Source organism: Sceloporus occidentalis, unplaced genomic scaffold (genome assembly GCF_023333645.1).
Source record: "Sceloporus occidentalis isolate IW3139 unplaced genomic scaffold, rSceOcc1.0.p SCAF_1, whole genome shotgun sequence".
NCBI classification, from domain to species: domain Eukaryota; kingdom Metazoa; phylum Chordata; class Lepidosauria; order Squamata; family Phrynosomatidae; genus Sceloporus; species Sceloporus occidentalis.
In genome coordinates, this window is record NW_028316981.1 from 258011774 (window position 1) to 258038835 (window position 27062).

General features: G+C 39.5%; 1 protein-coding gene across 2 annotated transcripts in view; it reads right to left on the reverse strand.

Moving 5' to 3' along the window:
* Positions 1-27062, reverse strand: part of FER (FER tyrosine kinase) — a 197914-nt gene that overhangs the window by 48191 nt on the left and 122661 nt on the right. For both annotated transcript variants that reach the window (XM_089492471.1, XM_089492463.1), the window contains exon 17: positions 2386-2509. In XM_089492471.1, the coding sequence (XP_089348597.1) occupies positions 2386-2509 (124 nt within the window). The remainder of the gene's footprint in view (positions 1-2385; positions 2510-27062) is intronic.

Genomic DNA, 27062 nt, shown 5'->3' on the forward strand with positions numbered 1-27062 from the left:
TTGTTTTAAAAGCCTGTCTGAATAATAATAATAAAAACTTAGCCTGATGCTGGAAGGCCAGTAAGGAGGGAGCCATTTTGGCCTTTTTGGAAAATGAGTTCCAGAGTTTAGGGGCAGCCACCAAGAAGGCATTCTCTGTGACCCCACTGACCATACTTGCGAAAGTGCTGGGACTGAGAGAAGGGCCTTTTCTGATGATCTGAGAGCCCAGGCCAGCTCTGAGGTTTTGTAGACAAAGTCTGCTCATGACTAGGGCTTCACAAGAAAGGACCAACATCCTGGTCAACACAACAAGAATCTATTATTCATAGAGTTCACTGTTGTGACTGCATAAAAACTAAAGTCGTGTAATTATAGTTATAGTTGTTCTCTCAGTGAACTTTATCGCACCGGGTTCTCGGCCCGGCAGGAAACGGAAACGAGTGGGGGACGGATTTTACCGCACACACCCGTCCCTCACTCGTTCCGTTCCCCCTCTCTTCCCTGCCCATTCCGTTCCAGAGGGAATGCTTTTTGAGAACTGTTCAGAACAGTTCTCAAAAATTTCCCCCTCTGGAACAGATTAAGAACGGAAGAGAGGGGGAACGGAACGAATGAGGGACGGGTGCGTGCGGTAAAATCCCTCCCCCACTCGTTCCACACTCATCCCTGCTCCTTCCGTTCCGTGCTCAGAACGGAACGGAAGGAGCCAATGTGATAAAGCTCTCTCTCTCTCTCTCTCTCTCTCTCTCACACACACACACACATTCATTTTTTTATAGAGTTCCAGAAATATATTTTGTGGAAGAGCTCACTTATATACTTCATGCACCAAGCTACAAGTTTGATCCCTGGCATCTCAAAGTAGAGCTCAGAAAAATTCCTTTCTCAAACTTCGAGGTGCTGCTACTTTTCAGCTAGGCAATATTGATCTAGATGGATCAATGGCTTCACTCAATATGTCTTATGTATACATGGCAAGCTAGCAGCCATTCCTGTGAATACAGCTGCATTTCTCTCAGTATCCATGATCAGGAATGGCACCTGGATAATTATGTGTATAAGCCAATATCACACTAATCTTTATCCACAATCCTGTATGCACCAATACTGAAAAATTAATGACAGGAAACTGCTCCCCCCTGCATAACATCCTGCTGTACCAAACTTTAGCATATTGAAAAGAACTGATAAGAACTAAAATGATATAATAAATGCAGCTTTGTAAATAGCACATGGATATCCGAGGGAAACTATTCTTGTTTTTTCCAGGTGGAAAAAGCTTATAAACTCAACATTAGTTTCAAATACAGTTAACTATTTTTGTAAACAACAACAACAACAACAACAAAAAAAGGCTTTATTTCAAAAACCACACAAGAAGCATTGGCCTAATGCAAAACTGTGTTTTACGAGTTATCTGAACAAGCCTAGGCAACTTTTGGGCTTATATCTCTGCACTTCTCCTATTTTGTTATACAAATAAAGAATAAATCAGAAACTCTGGCTTCCATTTTTAACAAACACAAATTAGGATTATGTATGAACTTGGACAGATAGTATCTGTTCCCAAGTACATTTTAGTAATAGAATCCAAGTACAAGTTACAATTTTATGAAACTGATTTGTTTTCCTACAGCATTGTTAAGATTTGCACATACTGCTTATCACTGAAAAGTAAAAGCTGTTCATCTCCACCTTGTAGCTATACTTGACATGAGGAGGTATGGGAAGGGGAGGACCAAATAACACTAAATTATAAACCAGGACTATGTTTCAGTAAGTCCTTTTCAAAATTCTTCAATTTAAATCTTAACATTTTATGCTGTCTATCAGATAACAAATGTGAAGTGAGATAAACAAGTCAATATATAGTTAGTTAAAATTCATTACGTGAAGGGATAAACCTGAGTGAAACAACAGTAATATGGTAAAATATATCAAACATGTATCAAATGCATCTATGTAGGAAAATATATCTAGGTTGCCCTAGGTTGCTAAAGACATACACTCTTTGGACTCCATCAGCAAGCAGACCATTGACAAGTTGCGAACACATCCTTCAAAGAAGAACATCATGGCATGTGAAAATCCAGACTGCCTGAAAATAACGGCCACTGGAGAAGATGTTGCAGAGAACATAGTTCCTTCCTCATTACTGGTTCCTATTGCCACTGGCCTTGGGACTGCACTATGCACTGCAGTATGAATGGAGGCACAATATGGCCCGTCCATTGGAAAGAGAATAAGGCTGACACACACACAACAAATGATGGCTGTTAACAAAAGCACTATTTTGAAAAATAGGAAAAACCAATCCTCTGCTGTACAATTTATATATTCATACACTTTTCTTGATAGCCACAAGGTCAAAACTATAGAAGAGAAAATGTGAATTTCTCTTACCTGTGTATACAATTTTTCGATTCAAGATATGCCATCCCAGCAGCAACATCTAATGCAAATTTCACTAACTGCTTGGTTTTTAGTTCATCCTTCTTCTTTCTCAGAAAGGAGAGGAAATCACCTCCTAAAGAAAGAAACAAATGGACAATGAAAAATGAGGTGAATATTTTCATTTAACTCTCATTAGTAAGGAGGATTTCCATTTTCAGCTGTGCTTTCCAACCAATTTTAGCTAGGATTAAAAAAAAGAAGCTAACATCAAAACCAATGGACAGTTTACCTTAAGCTGCTTGAGATGTTAGTTTGTTAAATACTTCTGCAGCATATTTTTGTAGAATGCTACCTCCCTCGTTTCCTGTGCACAAATACTATTTATGATTTGAAAAAGAATAGGCTATTTGCAGGTTGTGAGGAAAAGAGGGAACAGTTAATATCCAGACAAATTTATAACTATGAGCAGAAGAAGAGTTTTAGGGAATTTTTTTAATGATGTGCAATGATCTGGAAGCTCAGGTGCACACAGAGGTAAATCAACCATTCAACTAGGTCAGTACAGTCAGCCCTCCTTATACACGGGTTTGTTATCCAGAGATTCAAGCATCCACAGCTTGAAAATATTCAAAAAAAGTATGAATTCTTGATAGCAAACTTTGATTTTCCATTTTATATAAGGGACAACAACAACAGAGGAGGAAGAAGAAGGGAGAAGAAAAATGAAGGAGAAGGAGAAAGAAGAAAAGGAGGAGAAAGGAGAAGAATAGGAAAAAGAAGATAAAAATAAGAAGAGAAGAAGGAAGAAGAGGAGGAAGAAGAAGAAGAGGAGGAGGAGGAAGAGGAGAAGGAAGAGGAAGAGGAGGAGGAAGAAGAGGAGGAAGAGGGGAAGAAGAGGAGGCAAGGCAGCAGCCATGGAGAGCCCCCCACCCCCACCCCCGCCACCGGAGAGAGATCTATTGCCTCTCTCCTTGCTCCATGGCTGCTGCTGCTGTGCCAAAAGCGTGGCAACAGCCACAGAGGCCCCCTACCCCGCCACCGCTGCTACGCCAAAAGCGCAGCAAGCGGTGACAGGGGCCCCAACCCCCCCGCCAAAGAGAGAGGCCTACATAGGTCTCTCTCTTTACCCCACCACCTTTGCCGCGCCAAAAGCACGGGAAATGGCGGTGGCGGCCCCACCACAGCTCCTCCTACCTGCGCTGCTCCTGTTCTGGGCCAGCCGCTGTCCCTTGTGGGCAGTGGAGGCACTGCAGGCAGCTCCTCTGGCCAAGCATAGAGGAGGAGGAGCTGTGGCCTGGATTGCAAGCGCCCGGACCCCTTGGGCCCGGGACAAACTGCCAAACCTGGCCGGGGACCATTCCAGGGCCCCAAAATCGGGATTGTCCCAGGTAAAACCAGGATATGGCAAGCCTAATTTAGCTTTACTTTCTGCTTCTAGCTCCTTTAAACAAGCTTTAAATCCATTAGATAACTTCTCTTGTGGCTGTTGTAAATGCCCTTTGTGGAGATTAGAAAAGAGGCTAGTGAAGATTTTTTTGGTTACTGGACACATTTTCTTTTAAGAGACAGAAAAGCATGGGGGAGAGTCAAATGGATAGGATTGTGAATGGTAACGTGAATAGATTTGATTCTAGCTACACTGTGAACCAGTGACTTCACTGAAGCAGGGACACATACACAAAATAGCTACAGGTAGTGTCTGAATCTTCTGAATCAATCCAGTGCAGAAAAAGAAGAAAAGAAGAGAACATGTCAGGTATAGCATATTAAAATCAATGTTTCCTCTCACACTTATTTTGAAAAGCATCTGTTAAGTTGTTTATATAGTTTCTTAAGATACATCAACAGAAACTGCCATTTTATTTGTTAACTGTAAGATCAAGTATGTCTTCAGGGAAATGAAATAAGAGAATAAAATGCAAATTCAATTGTTTCCAAATCCCTTCAAGAAACTGGAGGTCAATGATTACCTTCTGATGAACTATGGGATTGTTAGGAGATATATCATACTTGTCTATAAGTCAAGAAATTTATGCCCCAAAAATCGACCCCGAAAATTCTGGGTCGACTTATATACAGGTCAACATGGTAATGCCGATGATGGCAGCTCATTCAGTGACAAACACACACACACCTTCCTCCCCACTTTCTCTTCATGCCTGGGAATGGGCTGCTGGAAGCGAAGAGAGTGAGTGCAGGGCAATTTTCATATCTCAGGAAGCAACAGCTGATCCTGTCACAAACAAACAGATCTCCACCACTTTCTCTAGTGTAGTAAGTGTGTGCATATGCACGCGTGCGCATACACACACACTTTCTCTCCTTCCCTGCCTTAGCTCCTTTTATGTTTGGATCTCCCAAACGGATTCTTCACCCTGCCTCCTCCTCACCCTTTGTTAGAAGACAAGCCGGCCACTGCACTGCAGACAACTGTGGATGGGCTAGCAGTAAAGAGCTTCCATTCCAGGGGAAGACTACTGTAAAAGTAGGTTTCTTTGTGGGTTTTGAAGGGACAGAGGGCACATGTGACTGTTTAACCCCACTCCAAGGAAAAAATGGCTGCAACCGGGGTTCTTTGGTGTTTCCTTGCTGCAGAAAAGAAACACCCTCTGTCCACTGCTGGGAAAACACTGAAGAGCCACATGGATCTGAGGAGCATCTAAATTTTACCATCAACTTATCCACGGGTCATACTAAAATCCATAACTTTGGCCCCAAAATTTGCCCTCGACTTATACATGAGATTGACTTACAGTTGAGTATATGTGGTACTTTCTCTTCAACACAGCATACTTTATAGAAATGTATGTTTTCATAAAGAATAGACATTAAATATAAAATGAATCTATTGTAGAAACATGATACAATCCCCAGAAAAGACAACCTGAGAAAATTGCACTGCTAGGAAAAGGTGCCCAAAGCACTGGAAGGGCTGAATATTATGGTTTAAAGTGGGAGTCAAGTGTTTTAATTAAAACAGAGCACTAGCCCTGCAAACATTGTAAAGCTTAAGAAGGATATATCTCAGGGAAGTATGAACACAAGTAAGAGATAAGAGGCCTTGTCATGCAACCTCCAGAATCAGCCAGGACTTCAGAAGAACTAGTATGTTCATGTTATAGCAGAAAAAAAGCTGGCTGAAGAGTATAAAAATAGAGAGAACATATATTTATGCTCCACTTTTTAATCATTCCAATTAGCTAACCAAAAGAACACCAGCTAGATTAGAACACAAGGAGGCTCTCTTCAAAGCAACTACCTACAATGACTAAAAAAAATCCAGAATTCCATCAAAAATCAGGAGTTAATTTCCGATGTAGCAAAAAACAAAGAGTTTGGGAACGGGAAGCTTAAATTTGTTTTGTGCATTCAAGTTGTTTCCAGCTTTTGGCGACTCTAAGGTGAAACTATTGTGGGATTATTTTGGTAAAATTTGTTCAGAGCAGGTTTGCCTTTGCATTCCTTACTTATGTGATACCAATGGGGTTACTACTCATGTGCTTGCATGACAGACATACCAGTTATTCTATTGTTCCAAAAGGCATATCCTGCTGCTATGTATTGCCAAATACTAGAAATGTTTCACCAAAAAAGTAGGCAAATGCAGCCACATATTTGTATAAAATTTACACATGCTAAGTTATAGGTACAGTTCTGCTCAGTCAGCAGTCAAGGTGGTATCTATCAATAACATCTGTAATATGAGCCAGGTTCTGTGTGAGTGACATTAACCTAGGGTGAAAACCTGGGTGAAGAGAGTTGTGGTGTGTAAGGTTTTCCTGAGTGGGAGTCAGGGAGAAGGTGAAATAGGCTCATCCTTATGACACCAAATTTACCACCACTGATCCCTTCCCCTTCCCCTCCTCCTATATTTCAGCAGATCTCATCGAGGGCTCGCCTACTAAGAAGAAAAGCCCTCCTTCCGACCACCATCTTGAGGGGAGAGAGGCCTCCGAGAGAGAGTAGACCATCCATTAAGAAGCCAAGTCCTCCCTCCAATCCATCTGCCTTGGTCCAGGCCTCGGAGGTAGAGAAGAACTCCTGGACCTCATCCCCTTCCCCGCCATCAATCCTTCTCCTTTTGTGTTGTGTCTTTTTAGATTGTAAGCCTGAGGGCAGGGAACTGTCTAACTAAAAGTTTGTATGTACAGCGCTGTGTAAATTTACAGCGCTTTATAAATAAAGGATAATAATAATAATAATAATAATAATAATAATAATAATAGGGCTAAATTGTATTACAGCAGTCTGGTTTTATTTATTTATTTGAATGGTTATATCCTGCCATTTATTCGAAGATTTCTGGGCAGCTTACAATAGAAACAACTTAAAACAAAAAATAATTACAAAGGTTTAAAAAGATTTAAAATATATTGAATGATTTCTTAATATAAAAAAGACAATTTAAAACTTGTTAAAACAATCTTGAATCATAAAAACATGTGCAGGCTGGATAAAATCAGTTTGGCCCAAAGACTTTAATAAAAGGCTTGTTTTAATTAATAATTACTCAGTACCAATAAACTGTCACTTGCATATTAGTGTATTTGAAATGTGGCATGTATTTTTTTTTTGTACTTAGCTATTGTAAAATATTTGTATGGTGAAATTTTGTACAATTGCAGTGTATGGCTTATCAGTATGACAGCAGCGTTGGGTGAAAAAGAATGCATTATGCTGGTGGTGTGGAACACCTTTGAAATGGCAGGTGACTGAGATGGCTACAAGGCATCCCTGTCACCAATCTCCTTCCTTTTCCATGGATTCATGGAGGAGTGTCTCTGGTACTCTCTAAACCAGTGATGCTATTGATGAATGCCAGGTCAGATCAAAGTAAGAATTCAACCATCCATAATATTTTCCTAGAGAACCAACCTAGTATGTATTATATAGGGATGTTATTCTTCAATAAATTAGTTATTAAATGAAACAGTAAGTAATTTTTAACAATTTTCTTTCCACTGCAAGAAAATCTTTGAAAACTATGCAGTTTTTGCACACTATTTGCAGTTTGGAATTGTACACAAATGCTGCATGTCAATTTTTGGTGTAAAAACAGCATTCCCTTTACAGGATGCAATAGTACAGTCTGTGGAGAAAATGATTCTGTGCAAAATTCTCACTCTTGGGGTGTAGATGCAGGAAATAGCATTTTCTGTGCTGGAAGTAGCATTTTCTGTGTAAGAGCCACTGATTCTGTTGAGAATTCAGATGCCTGTGGAATAGGAAGATGTGCTGAATCTCTAACACGGATTATCCTGACCAAGCAAAAGTGTAAAGTTTAGGTGGTCCCCTGGTCTACTAGGGTTCTTTGGACAGTGAAGAAGCTCAGAAGACAACTGAAGTATCATCATGACAATGACTACATGTAGATAACAGCATGGGGTTTTTTTTACCTCTTCTGTGGTGGCCCATGGATATTACTATATATGCAGATTTTGAGGCATCATTATATGGTGTTTCAGATCTTGTTTATCAGGTTCAGATCAGACAATAACATTAGGTGACTAGGTTTATGTCCCAGCAGTTGAATTATGAGGTGATTACAAAAGGTACTATTTGGTCATTGAGATTTCTTCACATATATATGAAGTCATCAGATGTGTTAATCAGGAGATCTGAGGCAAAATTATCACCTGTATGCTCTGTAATCTGAATCAGGAAAGGTGACTATATGGATGAAGGCTAAAAAAAAAAAGGGGGGGGGGACTGAATCCAGGTAAGACAGTGACTTCATGGATGAGTGGTTCACATGTCTTGGAACGGCACTGTTACCTGCTCTGGAAAGGATTTGAGGTATTTTAAATAATATCACTGGGGGGATGCTCCTGAATCTACCTATCTATGTGACCTAGTGGCCCAAACTGCTGACAACTTGTTTCAATTGGTGTGGCAACTATATACCCATTCCTTGATAAAGATAGTGTCCCAGAAGTTGTACATAATTTTAAAGTGGCTGATGTAAACACTGAAATAGTTAATGATTTTCCCTATCTTCAGCAGAAAATTATGTGCAGAAAATGTATTTATAAAAACTTTCCTTGGCTTTTAAAATTGATTCTGCTGCTGCTGCTTTACTTTTATATCTTATTTATATGGAATTTAGTTGTGATTTTATAGCATTTTATGCTGAGAGATTTTACATTATTTAAATAGTATGTAACTGTAACTATAATAAAAATACTTTCTTCTAGAATATTACCTGTTAACTGTTGGAACTGTTCATATGTTGCCTAAATTTGGTTTCAGAATATCATATTGCAATCACTGTTTCCTGATGGACAAGAACTTGATCTCCTTCATCTAATCTATCTATCTATCTATCTATCTATCTATCTATCTATCTTTAAACCGATACTCCTTTCAACAGAGGAGTGTCCTGACAGGTTTTTAAATACATGACTATCCTTTAAATTAGAGTACATGACCACAGTAGTGCCTGGGACAGATACTTCCACTGGTTTCAAGTTATCACAGATGTTTATTTTCTGATATGCTAGAGAATGAAGCTCTCAGCAGATCCCCCTTTAGATCCTTTACCCAGGGCAAAAATATGTCATCCAGGCAAACAGTAAAGAAAAAGTGAAAGAAAGAAAATCAATTCATTAGAAATGTGCTGGAGGAGAGTTCTATGGATGCTACGGACTGCCAAAAAGACAAATAAATGGATCTGAGGACAAAACAGGCCTGAACTCTGACTAGAAGCCAGAATGATTAAACCAAAACTATTATACTTTGGACACAATGTAAGAAAATTATTGTCTTTTCACTGAAAAAGACAATAATGCTTGGTAAAGTTGAAAGCAGTAGGAAAAAAGGAAGGCTGCATTACAGGTAGGTTTTGGGGCCAAAATAATAAATTTTGCCATGACCTGTGGATACGTTGAGGGTAAATCATGGAGGCTACTTTAGTGTGTGTATGTGTGCATGCAGAAAGAGGGACTTTAAATGAAGCTTTTTGTTTCTGCATTTCAGCCTTGGTTTCAGCCTTCACTCCCCAGACAGTGGTGGCTGGCCATTACAACAGGAAAGAAATTCTATTTGTTTCAGTCAGTGTCTTGAAGTGGTAATGGGCTGGATGAGGAAAAACAGGCTGAATCCAGACAAAACAGAGGTACTTAAAGTAGGGGCCCCCAAACCAGGTATAGGGTTGCAACCTCCAGTCCTAGATGGGGTCATGCTCACCACAAAGGACTGTGTTCGCAGTCTGAGGGTGCTCCTAGATCCATCGCTTCACATGAGAAATCAGGTGAATGCGACGATCAGGAGCGCCTGTTATCAGCTTCGGCTGATACGCCAGCTGCGACCTTTCCTGGAAGTAAAGGACCTAGACTGTTGTACATTCACTGGTAACTTCACGACTTGATTTCTGTAATGCGCTCTACATGGGGCTACCCTTGTGCCTATTCTGGAATATTGTGTCCAGTTCTGGGCGCCACAATTCAAAAAGGACATTGAGAAACTGGAGCGTGTCCAAAGGAGGGCGACTAAAATGGTGAAAGATCTGGAAACCTTGCCCTATGAGGAACGACTCAGGGAGCTGGGGATGTTTAGCCTGGAGAAGAGAAGGTTAAGAGGTGATATGATAGCCCTATTTAAATACTTGAAGGGATGTCATATTGAGGAGGGAGCAAGCTTGTTTTCTGCTGCTCCAGAGACTAGGACCCGGAGCAATGGATGCAAGCTGCAGGAAAAGAGATTCCACCTCAACATTAGGAGGAATTTCCTGACAGTAAGGGCTGTTCGACAGTGGAACACACTTCCTCGGAGTGTAGTGGAGTCTCCCTCCTTGGAGGTCTTCAAACGGAGGCTGGATGGCCATCTGTCGGCGATGCTTTGATCTGGATTTCCTGCATGGCAGGGGGTTGGACTGGATGGCCCTTGCGGTCTCTTCCAACTCTATGATTCTATGATTCTATTCCGGAAACTTCAACTAGTGCAAAACATGGCAGCCAGGCTGGTCGCTGGAAAAACTAGGAGTGACTGAATAACACCCATCTTAAAATCTCTTCACTGGCTGCCTATTAGTTTCCAGGCACAGTACAAGGTGTTGGTTACAACGTTTAAAACCCTACATGGCATGGGCCCAACCTATTTGAGGGATCGCCTACTCCCACATAATTCACCTTGCACCCTCAGGTCTTCTGGGAGGAATCTATTGCAGCCTTTAAAAACCAGACTAACTGCTACCTCCCAGAGGGCCTTCTCTGCAATTGCTCCCAAACTATGGAACAGCCTGCCAGACGAGATCTGTCAAATTGCCAGCTTAGACAGCTTTAAAAAAGCTGTCAAGACGGATCTCTTCTGGCAGGCCTTTCCTGAATAAAAGTGCCCGGCCAGAGAATGACTGCCCCCCACATCATGTATTAGCCCACTGCTCTGTCCTCGTTGTATTTTTTATTGTGTTTTTAATAGATATTTTTAATTGTAATATGTTTAATCCTGTTTTAAGGGGGGGAATTTGGGACATAATTTTGTAAATGTGGATTTTAATGTGTTGTGAGCCGCTTTGATTGTCTTGTCACAGAAAAGCGGGATACAAATAAAAGTGTTATTTTATTTTATTATTTTATTTGTATAACATCAATCAATCACCTGGGATTATTTCTGCTTGACTCACAAGAGAAGGAAACTGCTCTTCCCACCGCGTGGGGAAATCTGAAAGAGCTGCTATCACATTAACATACTAACCCATAAATAAGTTGACTTGGGATTTTGGGGTCAATTTTTTGCCATAAACTTTTTGACTTATAGATGAGTATATACGGTAACTGTTGCACAAATATACAGATAAGAAATCAGTTCCTATGTATGCCCAAAGCTGAAGATGCTGTTTTCTGCAAACTTGTTTACATACATCTGCACTTTAGTTTTCTTTTCTTTTTCTTTGTTCACATTGTCAGCACTGCAAATACTGCTTCTTGCATGAAAAGCATTATCAGCGGGAGATTTTAACAATGACATATGGGGGAAATGATTCGTGCAGGCACTTTATAATAGCTGATAAAGAGAGAATGCAATATTATTCATATTGTATATTGTGTCAGTAATTCACAATAAAGATCCTGCATCTCTGCCACATTTTCTGAAGGAAAGGGTCATTTCTCTCATAGAATCATAGAGTTGGAAGATACCACAAGGGCCATCCAGTCCAACCCCCTACCATGTAGGAAATCTCAATCAAAGCATCCCTGACAGGTGACCATCCAGTCTCTGCTTAAAGACCTCCAAGGAGGGAGACTTCACCACTCTCCGAGGGAGTGTGTTCCACTGTCGAACAGCCCTTACTGTCAGGAAGTTCCTCCTAATGTTGAGGTGGAATTTCTTTTCCTGTAGCTTGCATCCATTGTTCCAGGTCCTGTTCTCTGGAGCAGCATAAAACAAGCTTTTTCCCTCTTCAATATGAGATCCCTTCAAATATTTAAACCGGGCTATCATATCACCTCTTAACCTTCTCTTCTCCAGGCTAAACATCCCAGCTCCCTAAGTCATTCGATATAATTACAGCGCTTTAGAAATGAAGTTTAATAATAATAATAATAATAATTCCTCATAGGACATGGTTTCCAGACCCTTCACCATTTTAGTCGCCCTCCTTTGGACATGCTCCAGTTTCTCAATGTCCTTTCTGAATTGTGGTGACCAGAACTGGACACAATATTCCAGGTGGGGCCTGACTAAAGCAGAATACTTGATATAGACACTATACTTTTATTGATGCAGCCTAAAATTACATTGGCCATTTTAGTTGCTGCATCTGTTGACTCACATTCAACTTGTAATCTACTTGGACTTTTAGATCCCTTTCACACGTAGTTTCATTCAGCCAGGTGTCACCCATCCTATATCTGTGCATTTCATTTTTCTGCCCTAACTGCAGTACCTTACATTTCTCCCTGTTGAATTTCATTTTGTTAGCTTTGGCCCAGTTTTCAAGTCTATTCAGGTCGTTTTGAATTTTGATCCTGTCCTCTGGAGTATTAGCTATGCCTCCTAATTTGGTGTCATCTGCAAATTTGATAAGTATGTCCCCAATTTTGTCCTCCGAGTCACTGATAAGAATGTTGAATAGCACTGGGCCCAGGACAGAGCCCTGTGGGACCCCACTGGTCACTTCTCTCCAGGATGAAAAGGAACCATTGTTCAGCACCCTTTGGGTTTGGACAGTCAACCAATTACAAATCCATGTAACAGTTACCTTGTCCAGCCCACATTTTACAAGCTCCTTTGCAAGGATGTCATGGGAAACTTGGTCAAAGGCCTTACTGAAATCAAGATATACTATATCCACAGCATTCCATTCATCTACCAAGCTGGTAATTTCATCAAAAATAATTCATCAGGTTTGTCTGGCATGACTTCTTTCTCTGAAACCCGTGTTGACTTTTTGTGATTATGGCATTGCTTTCTAGATGTTCACAGACTCTCTTTTTAATGATCTGCTCTAGAATATTTCCTGGTATAGATGTCAGACTAACTGGACAATAATTGTTGGGATCCTCTTTTTTTCCCTTTTTGAAGATGGGGACGTTTGCCCTCCTCCAGTCTGCTGGGATTTCTCCTGTTTTCCTGAAGTTCTCAAAGATTATTGCCAATGGCTCCGATGTTACATTTGCCAGTTCTTTTAATACTGTTGGATGTCGTTCATCTGGTCCTGGAGAATTATATTCATTTAGATTAACAAGGTATTCCTGTACTATCTCTTTGCTTATTCTGTGCTGAAATTCCCCTATTCTGTTCTCTGCTCCATTATCCTCAGGTTGAGTAGCCTTTGCCTTTTCTGAGAAGACTAAGGCAAAGAAGGTGTTGAATAATTCTGCCTTTTCTGTCTTCTGTTAGTATTTTGCCATCTTCTCCATGCAGTGGCCCTACCATTTCCTTTTTTTCCCTTTTGCTGCGGACATATCCAAAAAAGCCTTTTTTTTGTTAACCTCTCTAGCAAGCCTGAGTTCATTCTGCACTTTAGCTTTTCTGACTACCTCTACACAGGCTAGCTATTTGTTTGAATTCCCCTTTGGTGATTTCCCCATTTTCCCATTCCTTATACATGTTCCGTTTAAAACTTAGCTCAGTTGAAAGTTCCTTAATCATCCATCCTGGTTTCTTGAGACACCTCCCATTTTTCTTCCTCACTGGAACTGTTTGAAACTGTACCTTCAGTATCTCCCTTTTGAGAAACTCCCATCTATCCTGAACTCCCTTCTCTTTTAGTATTTCCGAGCACGGGATCACCCTCAATACTCCTCTAAGTTTACTGAAATCAGCTCTCCTAAAGTCTAGAATGCGTGTCTGGCTATGCCTGGCTTCTCCTTTCAACTGTACAACAAACTCCAGGAGAACATGGTCACTTCCACCTAATGATCCCACCACTTGCACCCCATTAACTAAGTCATCCCTGTTAGTTAGGATCAGATCTAAAATAGCTGACCCCCTTGTTGCCTTTTCCACCTTTAGGAAAATGAAATTGTCTTCGAAGCAAGTGAGGAATTTGCTAGACCTTGAGGATTTGGCTGAGTTTGAATTTCAGCAAATATCAGGATAGTTGACATCACCCATCATTACGACATCTCTCATTTTTGAGTGTGCAGTCATCTGTTCTAGAAAGGTGTCATCAAGTTCCTCCATCTGACTGGGGGGTCTGCAGTAGACTCCCACCACAACATCCTTGTTGTTTCCCTCCCCTTTAATTTTTATCCAGATGCTCTCCACCTGGCTTCCAGGATTGATGTCCTGAATCTCTTCACTGGTGTAAATATCTCTGACATATAGTGCTATTCCTCCTTCTTTCCTGTTTAGCCTATTTCTCTTAAAAAGGTTATACCCCTCTATTTCTACAATCCAGTTCTGAGATTCAGCCCAACAGATTTCAGTGATGCCTATTATATCGTATTTTCTTTGTTGTACTAGCAGTTCAAGTTCATCTTTCTTATTTCCCATGCTCTGTGCATTAGTGCAGAGACATCGCAGACCATGGGGTCCTCCTCAATAAAGGAATGCCTCTCCCTGGAAAAGCATCAATGAAATACTAACCTGTGCTCTAAAAGAGGAATGGGTACCTTCTGGTGAAGCTGGTGAGCACATTGCCCTTTCTTAAAACCACATGGAGGCTAAACTGAGCCCCTTGCACTGGACAATTAAATTTTAGTAGTGAGGCAGTGGCAAACTTCTCTCTGCCCCAAATGTTATGTTTAAAAAAGGTGTGCATTCCAGATGCCTTGATTTTAAGCAAAGAATGAGGGGGTGGGTGCTATGCAGTTGCACACAAATTAGAACACAAAAATGGGTGGCAAGAGCTGCATGCTGCCTACTCCTCTAGGAGATCTACACACTCACATAGCCAAGCACCAGCTAGACACAAGAGACTGAACTTGATTGCTGACATAGCATGATGGAAGCATAGCCCTTGTTTCCTGTGCCTTATGATCCAAGTCTGCTATTAGAGAGACAGAAAATACATGACTTTGGGCCCGAACAGACAGGCCAAAATAAAGCTGCTTCGGGTCACTTTGGAGGTATTCTGTTTAAATGACACACACATCTTAAGAGGCTGGAAGCTGCACCAAAGCTGTGCTCCAATCCTTAGGACTGGCTCATGGCTTTGGCATAGCTTATGGACTCTTAGGATGCATGCATCTTTTAAACAGCATACCCTCAAAGTGACCTGAAGAAGCCTTATTTTGGCCTGTCTGTTCAGGCCCTTTGTTACTTTCCTTAAGCTCTTAGACCCAAAGGGGACTAAGATGAAATCTGCCTCTATACTCATTATCTTACTAATGCAAATGAAGTAACTGAGCAGAATTATTGATCTTCAGATCTATCTTATCTATACTACTGGATGCAGGGTTAGCAGCATGAGAAAATTGCTCAGCATATCTGTCTTCTGACTCTGGAAGGAGAACCCAAACAATGATTAACAGCAGCTCTACCTGGAGCTCCTAGGTCCACTAGAGGCAGAAGTGGGGATGAGATAAACAATCCAAACTGTGCTGCAGAAATGCAGTATAGTGTTGAAGCCAGCTACCTGCCTCAGATCTTGTCAGGCTTTATAGTCAAAAGATAGAGAAGAAGAAGTGGAAAGTTTAAAAAGGGAAGCACAGAATTTTACAGGCTTTTATGTACACAAACGTTTTTATCATGCATTGCTCCACTGCATTACACTGAAAGTTGTCCAGTTTTATGTCACAGTATCTTTCAGTTTATAGTATAAGTGCTAAGAAAATCCTATGGAATTAAAGGGGTTGCTATACAGACAACCTGGAGGCACATACACACATACATAAGTGCTCTAGAAAAAATAGTATTGCATGAGATATAAAGTAACTATTTGTTTATCCTCACAGCTGGCACAGAAAGCAAACTACAAAAGTTCAGTATGACAATATTTCTCAATGGTCCTTCTAAGATGCTTAATTGATGTGTCTGCATTTAAAACATAATTTCTAAACATTTATATTATGGCATGTCAAATATAATTTGTTCTATTCAAATCACAATCTTTAAGTACTATGAGGAGTAAAGAGATAATTTACATACTGTAACTAAAGTCGTAAATATAAGCCAGGATACCAATAGCTATTGGACCCTGATTATCCTCATTGCTGTGATGTGAATTAACACCTAATTGCCTATCCTTTCACAAACAATGGATTATTCCACTGGTGAATTCATAAATTTATATTATTCATAGCAAAAGTTTGAGTAATTCATCCTCACAAACAGACCACATACATACTTCAAAGCTAAGCTAAGAGGATTTCACTCCAGTCTTTTTGGTTCATATTTCTAGCTGTGCAATTTCTTTACCTCCTTCTGAAAAAAAAAAGCTTTAATACTGCCATCATGTTACATTTATTTGGAATACATGTTGTGAAAATATTATCTATGGTATAATACCAACCAATATGAATCTGAAATAACCTATTTATAAGGAGTAACAATCAACATTGTTTTTGAAATATAGCTGGATAATCTGATGATAGGAAACAAATATTATCTTCTGAAAAGTGAACTGAATAGCTTGGGTCCAATTTCCATGACTGTAATTCATATTTCCTGAACCTGGTGCCTGTCAGATGTTGGCATTACAATTCCCACTAGCCCCAGATACCATGACCAGTGGCAAAAGACAGTGGGAATTTTATCTAAAAAATATCTGGAGGGCACCATACTGCAGAAGCCTAGTGTAAATGCATTCACAGAGTAGGGCATTCTATCCCTCCTCCCTTGTCATTCCAGGCCCATGGAAACCTATTATGTCTGTAATAGTGTATGTTCTGTCTGGAACAACATATGTGTTGCAGACAGGAGATGCAGCAGGAAATGGAAATCAATAAAAGCTGAAGAATAGTCTGCTCCTGCAGGAATAGAAGGGACTTCCTACTGGAGAGGGGATACCTGGATTCAAGCTACAATTTGTTTTATCACTATTATTGCAGACACAATGCCCTGAAGCCAGTTGCTACTCACAGCTAGAGAAGAGCAAATCAACTGCTGAATGCTAAACCAACATGACTACAAATCTCAATGATTCCCTACATTTACTCTAGATGGGATTATACCTGCTTTCAAAAGAAGTGTGGCCTGTAATGGTCAAAGAATGGTGGGAAATGCGGCAGGTACGGTTCTCAAAGAATTCAAATTTGCCTACTCCCAAGATAATGGAGCACTAAATTTAGGCTAATTTTGTATAATCCAGTGATTAGCATTATATGACAATCCAGGATGTTAATAATCTGCATCCTTATTACCTCAATAAATACTAGCTGGGTTTACATCCATAGAAGTAGTTAGGACAGAATGGCAGACAATAAGCTCAACAATTAAATCAGTATCAAACAAACAAACAAACAAAAATCAGAACTTTAGAGAGATGAAGGACCTAAATCTTCTACAGGAACAGGAAGAAAGTGGTGGTGATGATGCCGTTAAGAAGAGAAAGGGAAGAGAAGAGGGACAGCTGTGAACCACCTCTTCCTTGATCACCTGGCTTTGGGGGCTCCTCAGAGTTATCACTATGGGAAGGGGTGGGGAATCACCTCTGCTGTAGTTTGACATTCAAGAAATAGGTATCTTGAGGTTATCTGCCTCTTTCTCTTATCTCTTGTTGTTGCCACTCCTGCCTCTTCTCTAGAGTGCAGGCAGTATCAAACTACACTCATCCCTCTATATTTGCGTCTTTGATATTTGCGGAACTGATGATTATTCACGAATTTGATTAATATGTTCTCTCTAGGAATATCTAGGTCCTCCAGTGCAACTCTATGGTCAACTTTAACTAAAAGTTGCACTGAAAGACTTAGATTCGTAGAGAGGATACTCTACTAGGCATTTGGAGCTCCTTCAGTGCAGTTCTGTGGTCAGTGTCTGTCGGATGTCAACCACAGAGTTGCACTGGAGGACCGAGAAATTCCTGGAGAGGTGTCCTCACAGGTAAAAACATGGGGTTTTTGTTATTTGCGTTTTTTCTATATTCACATGGGTCTTTTGCCCCTAACCCTAGGGAAGATGGAGGGACAAGTGTACTCATATGATGGACCACTGCTTGAGCAGTCTGCTACTGTAGAATCCTAGCTGAAGTCATTAAATTTAAGATGCACATGGACTAACAGAATGATGAAGGAATGCATTTTGCTTTCATACTTAATTTCATAATCAGTCTCCTCTCTAATTTCCCAATATTTCCTTTTCTTTTCATGCTGCAATACTTGTTAAATTGTAAGATCATATGGAAATAGAATTCAGAGACATAATTGTATAGCTTTGGAATATCAGTATGCAAAGGCATCTTGTAGCACCTTTGAAACTAACTGTGTGAAAGAAGTTGCAGCATAAGCTTTCAGAGACTTGGTCTATTTCCTCAGATGCATATGAGGAAGTAGACCAAAAGCTTATGCTACATTTTCTTTCACATAGTTAGTCTCAAAGGTGCTACGAGATCCCTCTGTAAACTCACAGGCAGGACTATTCTTCTTAAAATAGTCTTGCATCATTATTATTTGTTACAGGCACTTACTGGGTCTTTTAACATCACAACTAGTGAACTCTTGTGATTTCCAACAGATTCAGGCTCAGATGCAGCTGAAAATTGGTGTGTGCTTTACACTATTATAGATTATAGTGCAATTTACACTACATATTACAACAATTTAAAATTGATAAAATTAGACATCATGCATATGTATCAATTTTATATTATAACAACTTTGGCATATGATTTGGAATTTAACTGAGGATCAATATTGTTGAGCTTATGTATGACTAGCACGTGTTCATAACCTATACAATTTCCTTTCTTTTGTTTTCTCTCATTTTCCTGTTTTTTCTTTGTAATCAAATAAGAATGAAAAGAAAATAATATTATGCATTATGAACAATAGGAACTCTCTTGCAAGATTTCAGCAATTCAGCATGTGAGAATGTATCCACACAATTCCCCATACAAAGTGGAGAAATTGCTATAAACATGGGCATCTTCTACCATGGAAAACTAAGAAGATAATAACTGGAGGGCAAGATCACTGTAACATAAATGTTGACTGTTTATGTTATCAGAAAATAAGGCAAGGATGTACTATACTATTGCTTCTGTAATCATAGCATGCAGCAATAAGATGTAAATTTGGTAGGGTCATGAGAATGAATCTCCTCTATAGAGACAAACTTTTAACTAGAACTGTGAATATGTCTTGTTCAATCAACCCACCTACATCATATAGTCAAAGACTGTTTTGCTATCACTCAAAGGTATATATCCAGTTCTGTTACAAGGTTACATACGCAGGCTTATGTGTAAAAAGATACTGCTAAGCCAAACATTTTCCTATTCATTCTGGCTTTTAGACTGTTTAAGTTGGCTAATTAAATAAAATAAATTATCACCATTTTGCAACACACAACATTTTAAGCAGAGCTTGGAAACATTACCTTTGGACTATAGCTCATAGCCTCTCACAGTTGGCTGGGAGTGTTTGCAAATTCTAATCTAAAAAAGTAACTCTTCCACTGCCTGTGCTTAATGAAAGTATCCTTCAGTAAAAAAAACAGAATTATGGGTTGTATCCAACAGCTGCATGTTAAATACCATTTAGTGAGGGAGAACTCCCAAGGTAAGAAAGATAATCCATGTTTTTAAAGTGTGCCTAAAGTGATTGATCACTCTGACTAATGCTTTCTCAGCACTATTAAATTACTAAAAATTCTCTCCCAGGACTTTAGGTGCAGTACCTTTTATTAAGGTTTTTCAGTCATACTAAGTAGTTTCATTTTCTTGGGAGAAATAGTTTACAAATCAGCCTGAAATACCTTCAATGTTTACCATCATCTCTGTATTCATTTTCAACAAACAAAACAATATATGTTTCTAAATAATGGTATGTCTATGTATTGCAATGGAATTTGAGTATCACTTTCAAGGCCATTTTGAACAGCTAAGTGTATGAGACATCGTACCAAAAAACAATAAAGTCTAGACATATTGAAAAAATTGCTTTGCTCAAAGTGGTCATTTATTCCTCTTGTATTGATTTGTTTCCTGCTCTAAAGTTAGCCTTAATATAATTTGCCATTTGGTGAAATTCTGTTTCTGTAAACATCAGGACATACAAAATAAAACATCCCCAATCCTCCAACAGTCATTTCTAAACAGGTAAAATAATATCTTTAATCTTTAATAATATTAAACCAATTTGTAAAGGGAAATAGGTACGTCAGTATGAAATCTGTATGTTATTTTCTCTAAGTATATTTTGTATTTTTAAAATATGACCACCATCTTCTGATGAATATAAGTGAATGAGACCTAGCATATTCCTCCTCACAACAACACAATATTGGGAATTTCAACACTATTGTCAAGGCCTCAGGCCTATGCATTATAGGTATGGTTATGGAGTACCCTATAAAAATAGGAATAAGGCAAGCCAAGCCACAAATATTATTAATTCTTGTAAACAAACCAGTCAGCAGACTTCAAGAATACAGCACACAAAAAATGTGATGTCTGTGTTGCCAATTCTTTATGTTAAAAAGAAATTAAAATATTTGAATATGTTTCTTCAATTTCAGCTTTTCTTCACAAGCCCATCTTTGTCAGAGGTACAGTGCGCCTGTGCCATGTGCGGACGCATTTTATGCAGCTTACGCGAAAGCCTCTTGGGGAGAAATTATTATTTCTTATGGGGCTTGAGCATAGGTGGATTTTCCCTTACGCAGGGGGATCCGGAACGGATATGTATATATGTATTTGCAAAATGAAATAGTGCACAGTGGAGCTTACATTATATTCTAGGGACCCTCCATATGTAAATTACATATACAACAATGAAATACATGACAACTACATTTGCGGCTCATTTTGTGCCTTTTTATTATTTAAGCAAACACTGTTTAAAATCCTTCCAAAATGTTGGCAAGAACTGATGATACTGCATGCCCACTTTTCTTTGAAAAAAGCTACAAGACAAGACTACACAACAAGAACCAGCATCACAAACTGAATTAGATATTATGTTCTGGAGAACCCAAAGGGCAAAGCTACCATCTGGAGGATTATGTTTCATTGTCCCAATGCCAGGATTGCCACTAAATGAAACTAGAATTACACCCAAGATCTACGCAACGATCGCCATGCTTCCAATACTATGATGAATTAGGAATAAGCCAGGCTTCTATAAAATATCTGACAATCCATCCTAAGTAATATGTATTAGATATATTCTTAAGAGAAAACAATCTTAATATTGATCTAGTTAAATGTTCCATTCTCTTAAAAATGCTAACATTTCATTCTTTTTGATGGGTTAAGGGCGTCCTTTTAAACAGCCTGACAAATGGTTCAATGGTTCATGCGATTTTATTCTCTCTAGCTGTAACAGATGTATTTGAAACAAATAATGAACTAAAAATGTTTCAGAGTCCTCTTCTCATGTACTGTCTAACCCATCAGTTTCTTTGACAAAGTACAAAGGAAACATCTTTCAGCAGGATCATTCATTCTCTCTCTCTCTTTCTCTTATAGATAGAAATGTGAACTTCTATTGCTTTCTCATCTCTGAGTGCTGGAAAATTATAAACCGGGAGTTAGGCTATTTCTGTTACTATGTGTACCTTCTGCCTTAGTATGTGGGTGTCACTTCATCCAGGTATAGACAGACTTTAGGTTCCTCAGATCTGTTTTGGGATTTTTACGATAATCCAATAAACACAGTCAAGTACAAGAAATACAGAAAAAAAGAACAGAATGTCTTAGGGGACATTCTGAATCTAGGAACTTGTTTTTTCCACCAAAACAAAGCTGAACTCAGATTTTTTTCACACAGAAGTCCATTTTAGTTATTTCACCCATGATTTTTTTCAGTAGCCTAATTAAGACGGCAAAAGTCATGTTGTTGTTTCTGTTAAACAAAGAGGAGTCAGAAATAATTGCCCATCTACTGTGTATCACCTGGCGTGTCCAGAGAAGGACAACCAAAATGGCAAAGGGTCTGGAAACCATGTCCTATGAGGAGAGACTTAGGGAGATGGGTATGTTTAGCCTAGAGAAGAGAAGGTTAAGAAGGGATATGATTGCCCTGTTTAAGTATTTGAAGGTGTGTCATATTGAGGATGGAGCAACCTTGTTTTCTGCTCCAGAGACTAGGACCTGGAACAATGGATGCAAGCTACAGGAAAAAGATTCCACCTCAACATTAGGAGGAATTTCCTGACAGTGAGAGCTGTTCGACAGTGAAACACACTCCCTTGGAGTGTAGTGGAGTCTCCTTCTTTGGAGGTATTTGAACAGAGGCTGGATGGCCATCTGTCAGGGGTGCTTTGATTGTGGGTTCCTGCATGGCAGGGGGTTGGACTGGATAGCCCTTGCGGTCTCTTCCAACTCTATGGTTCTATGATTCTATGACGTGTGAGCAAACCAGATCTGCCTTCTGTCCGAGGAGTTCTGGTTAGTTAGCAGAGACATAAAAAATTAGATTTCACTTCCTTATTATTATTACAGAGTCACTGAATAGTGCAAAAACATTTCAAGTGAAATGTTCAGCACAGCACAAGTCATATTGAAGCTTTCTTCCTAGGAAGAAAATGTGTGAGCCAATATGTGCAACAGCCAGTACCATTTGTCTGTCAGAACAATAACATCTATATTTTATCATCCCAGCAAAATATATCAGAATTTCCCTTAATAGGCTTGTAGGCTGTGGCATCACTTGAGAAGAAATGACACCCAATGGAACATCTCTCTTGGCTTTGTTCTCTGAACTATGACTCAAGACAAGACTAGGGAACTGAATCATCCCCTGGACTACTGTATTTACTCCTAATGAATTCCTTGAAAACAGAGTTCCCTCTTTTGGAAAAGAAAAAGTCATTTTTTATTCTAAATGTCTGACCACCCAGCAACTTAACTTAAATCCAACATTATCTTTTCTCCTGAGGACAGCAATCGAGGAGTTAGCCTGCCATAGCCAAGGTTTTAATTTTTTTAAAAAGAAATTCATCCTTACAGTAGGAAACAAAGCTATTGCTTCACATAGGAGAGCCCAATTTCAATGTGTATGTATGTGAAAAAGAGAGAGATTAGTCCTAAATATTCAATATCTAGAGGGGCTGAATAGCCACTAATAATTTCCTGCAACAGACAGCAGAGCTGGACGAACACACAACAAATAAAGATTGTGAAGGATTCTCCCCACCATCAACTACATACACTTCCTGCTGCTGCTTCGCTTGCTTCTTCAAATAATAAATAATCCCACTAAAATGTAATCCAACATCATTACTGAAATCTAATAGAATATTTGCTTTCTCCCATGCTCTGCCCCACTTTCATCTGTGTCATGAGTGCCTCAAAGCATTAACATAATGACAATTTCTGAAACAACTGGATCTGATGGCAGTCTACTGGAGATAGAAGGGAGAAGAGATAGGAGGAAAGTCTCCTGAGGCTGACAGTACTGTGAGTCTGAAGGTATTTAGCAGAGACTGAGTATTTCTAAGCTACCTAGCACTGTCATCTGCACAAGAATATCGTAAACTAATGCATCTCAATTTTGGTAGATAAGGCACCCAGTGAGGAGTGATACTTGCATGCATAATATACAAAAAGAGAATTTTGCATGAAACTTACTGTGTGGTCAATGAGTTACAGATGGGTTCTAGGGGCTGGACGGTCTAGTCCCACCCACTGCCAGAACTGTGTACCATCTTAACATTGCTACCACAAATGTCCAATGTGGCAAATGAGTTCTCAGCATAGACATCAGTACTGAAGGCAAGTTCCTATATTCAAGGCATCCTGACTAGGTAGGGTGCATCCTTGACTGCATGAAATTCCGTGTGTTTAAATGTATGTGCAGACACTTCATTCTCTGTAGTGACTGAATATCTGTTATATAGATTGGAAGCAGCATGTAGAGGGGGTTGTATCCTATGGTTACCATTAGCAAACAAATGAAAAAGGTCTTGCCCCTATCATCTCTTGCACACATGCTATCACAGAGGGTGGCTATACTTGATGGAAACTTCTCTGATAGAACTGGGACACTGTTAGTAAGTGGATAGAGGCTACTGCTGTCAGAATACATTTCATTTCACTCATCGATTAAATATATTTGGGCTGTATTCACTCAGCTCACACTTCACATCAACAGCAAAGCCAATGAATAAATCATTTTAGCAACTGTCCATGCTACTTGCTGCTCAATACTAATCTCAGAAAGGCTGTTTAAAAGAGGAACAGACCTTTGTCCTCTCTTGCTAGTCACTTTATTTATTTACTATAATAAAAGGGTTGTAAAGTAAGAGCAGAGAAAAATATTCCATCCATAAATTGCTTCCCATCCAGTCACTGTCAAAGCAGCTGCTGTAATGTCACAACATTCTAGGACTATAGCAGTTCTTGTTAGGAAGATTGGATGCCGATAAAAAGGCAAGGACAGCTTCTTCATGATGTAGGTGCTTAACATCACTAGATGAAACACTGCTTGAAAAAGGGCCTCAACAAACATGTGGATAGCAACAGAAACATGAGGACTAGATTAGGAACCATTTTTTCAGATATTTTCTTTCAGCTTCCAGCTTCCCATTTCCTGCAGGATTGGTATTATTGTCCCAGCCATTTTAGCTTTGGGTTTTAAAAGACTTGTTGAACTGGAGCACTGTTCTTCAGTACTGTACAGTATTTTCTTTTTTCTTTTACTCTATATTCTGTTAAAAAAAAGTAGCAGCATAATCTAACTGCCTAGATACAGTAGAATGATAAAATGTTGATACAGTTTCTTATGTAATATGCTAACAGATTTTGAGTTTACAAGATGCACAAAAGAAAGGATCTACCTCCTGTTTTAAACAATTAATGTGCATCCAGTATTATTATGTGGTCAGCTTACACCCTTCCATCATCATTTGTTTTGGAATATTAGGCATGAAATGAACATTAGAGCAACCAAAGAAAGCATTATGGATTACCATTTCAAGGTATCTCCAAATGTCTAATATGCTGGATCAGCTATATTTTGATGGATGAAGTGAAAAAGAATATGCTTTGAAATATTAAAGTCATAAAAAGCACACAGGCATGAATTTTGTAGTTATGTGCTGACACTAAAAAAAACCAAGCCAATGATTTAGTAGGGATTGAATCTATATTAAACCTTACAAAAACCATATGCATTTAGAAACAACAAATTAAGAACTCAATTATGCTGGCAGCTCCTAGCTAAGAGCATGATAAGGAAGAAAAAAGAAGAAGAAAAGTTTCAAATGCAGAATCTAAAATATTTCACCTAAGGGATTCCTACTTCCCCAGACTAGGAAGCAAAAAAAAACCCAACCTTTTTTCTTCCTAGTGCACTGTAGACAAATGAAGTACTTTTCCAGAGCATCATAAAAATGGAGGAAACATATATATAAAATTGTAGTGAGAGTCCCCTAACTCACATGTATCCCTCTACTACAGCATTTATGACCTTATATGACCACTCTGCTTACCGCAGCTCCAGGCTACTGACAGATCATCTGAATCATTAGCTGTGTGCAGAATTTCTTCTACCATCATTCAGCCCACATTTATGGCTGCAGCAGGGAGCAAAATGGCATCTTCTGCTTGTAGAAAAGGGTTCAGATGATGTATTGGCCCTAAAATAAGCAGCCAAAGCAGCTGCCACAAAACAGTCATGTGCTTACAACCATAAAACAGAGATGTTAGGAAGAGCAACAACGTAATTCATGCTGTCTGACAAATGATCTACTAAGGCATTGGTGGCTATCAGATTATCATTTTGCAATCCACACAAAGGCTATTTACACCCTGCTATTCCCCTAAACAAAGCAACTAAAGTGGACCCTTGTTATACGCTGGGGCTTGGTTCCAAGATCCCCCTTGTATAACAAATCCATGTATGCTCAAGTCCCATTAAATATAATGACATAGCAAAATGGTGTCTCTTATAAAAAGTGGAAAATCAAGGTTTGATATTTGAAATTTATACTTTTTTGAACATTTTCAAACTGTGTATGCTTGAATCCGTGTATAAAAAATCAGTGTATAAGAAGGGCTGACTGTATTTCCCCACAGCCTGATTCATTCTCTTATCTTTTGCATGTGGAATGAGTTACATAGCTGCTGCTTCTTGGTTCACTAAGGCCGGTTACAAACCGGCACTTGGGACGTCCACAGGACGTCCCATTTTAAAAAAGGGGTGTCTCTTCTAGATGCCCCTGGGTCTAATACGGACTCTGTCCGTACAATATGGCGCCGGCCGTTCCACACGGCCGGCGCCATCTTTACGTATCGGACGCTGTGCATCCGAACGTGCCCCTGGCGCCTCGCGACGTCACAGAGGCGCCGCAGAAAGAAGCTCCATTTTGGAGCTTCTTTTTTGCTCCGTAAGGGAGCCGCGCGGTGTGGCTGCGACAGCTCCCTTACGGAGCAAACGGCGGCGGCGGCAAACCGCTTCAAAGCGGCAGTCTATAACCCGCCTAAGAGTTGGTCATTCCTAGACTCTTTCTCCTATTCTATGGACAGATGTACAGTATCTTTTCTATCCTTCGAAGGATAAAAAAGGATAGGACATTTTTGTGCCCCATCTAACACTGCATTTCATCTAAATCTCATTCAGCTGGCTCTGCTGCCAACCAAAGCTCATTTCATGTTTAACTCTGATCCTGTAGATTGCCTTCAAGAACTGTTCTCTTAGTTTTAATGCTTTTTGCTAGACTTTAACACTAAAGCTCTACTGTTTTTCTACTACGGCCTGATTCCCCTCCTTCTGGTTACCCAAACTAGAACTTTACACAACTGAATACCAGAGTCCTTTTGCCTAAAGCCACTAATCAATTCCAGATTACAATAAATTACCCGCAGACCTCACAACTCGGGGGGGACAAAGTTGCAGAATTCTATCATCTTAAACCTTTACAGTCTATCAATATGGTATTGCCAGACATTATACAAAGAAAAGCTAAAGAAAGCTGATGAAGGGGAGTTAACATCATTGCTACCTCCCAGTTTTTCCCTTTTGCTGATGGCAATGCCTCTTTGGAGGAGAGATGGAAAGGATCCAGCTGTGCAACATGTCTGGTGAAAAGCCCCCCGCCCCCCATTCCAAATTGTTATTTGAACTGGGTTGTTATGCCTTCATGGAATGCAGCAAGACTAATTTTTCTTTTTGCATGCAATTGTAGAGTTTAATTGT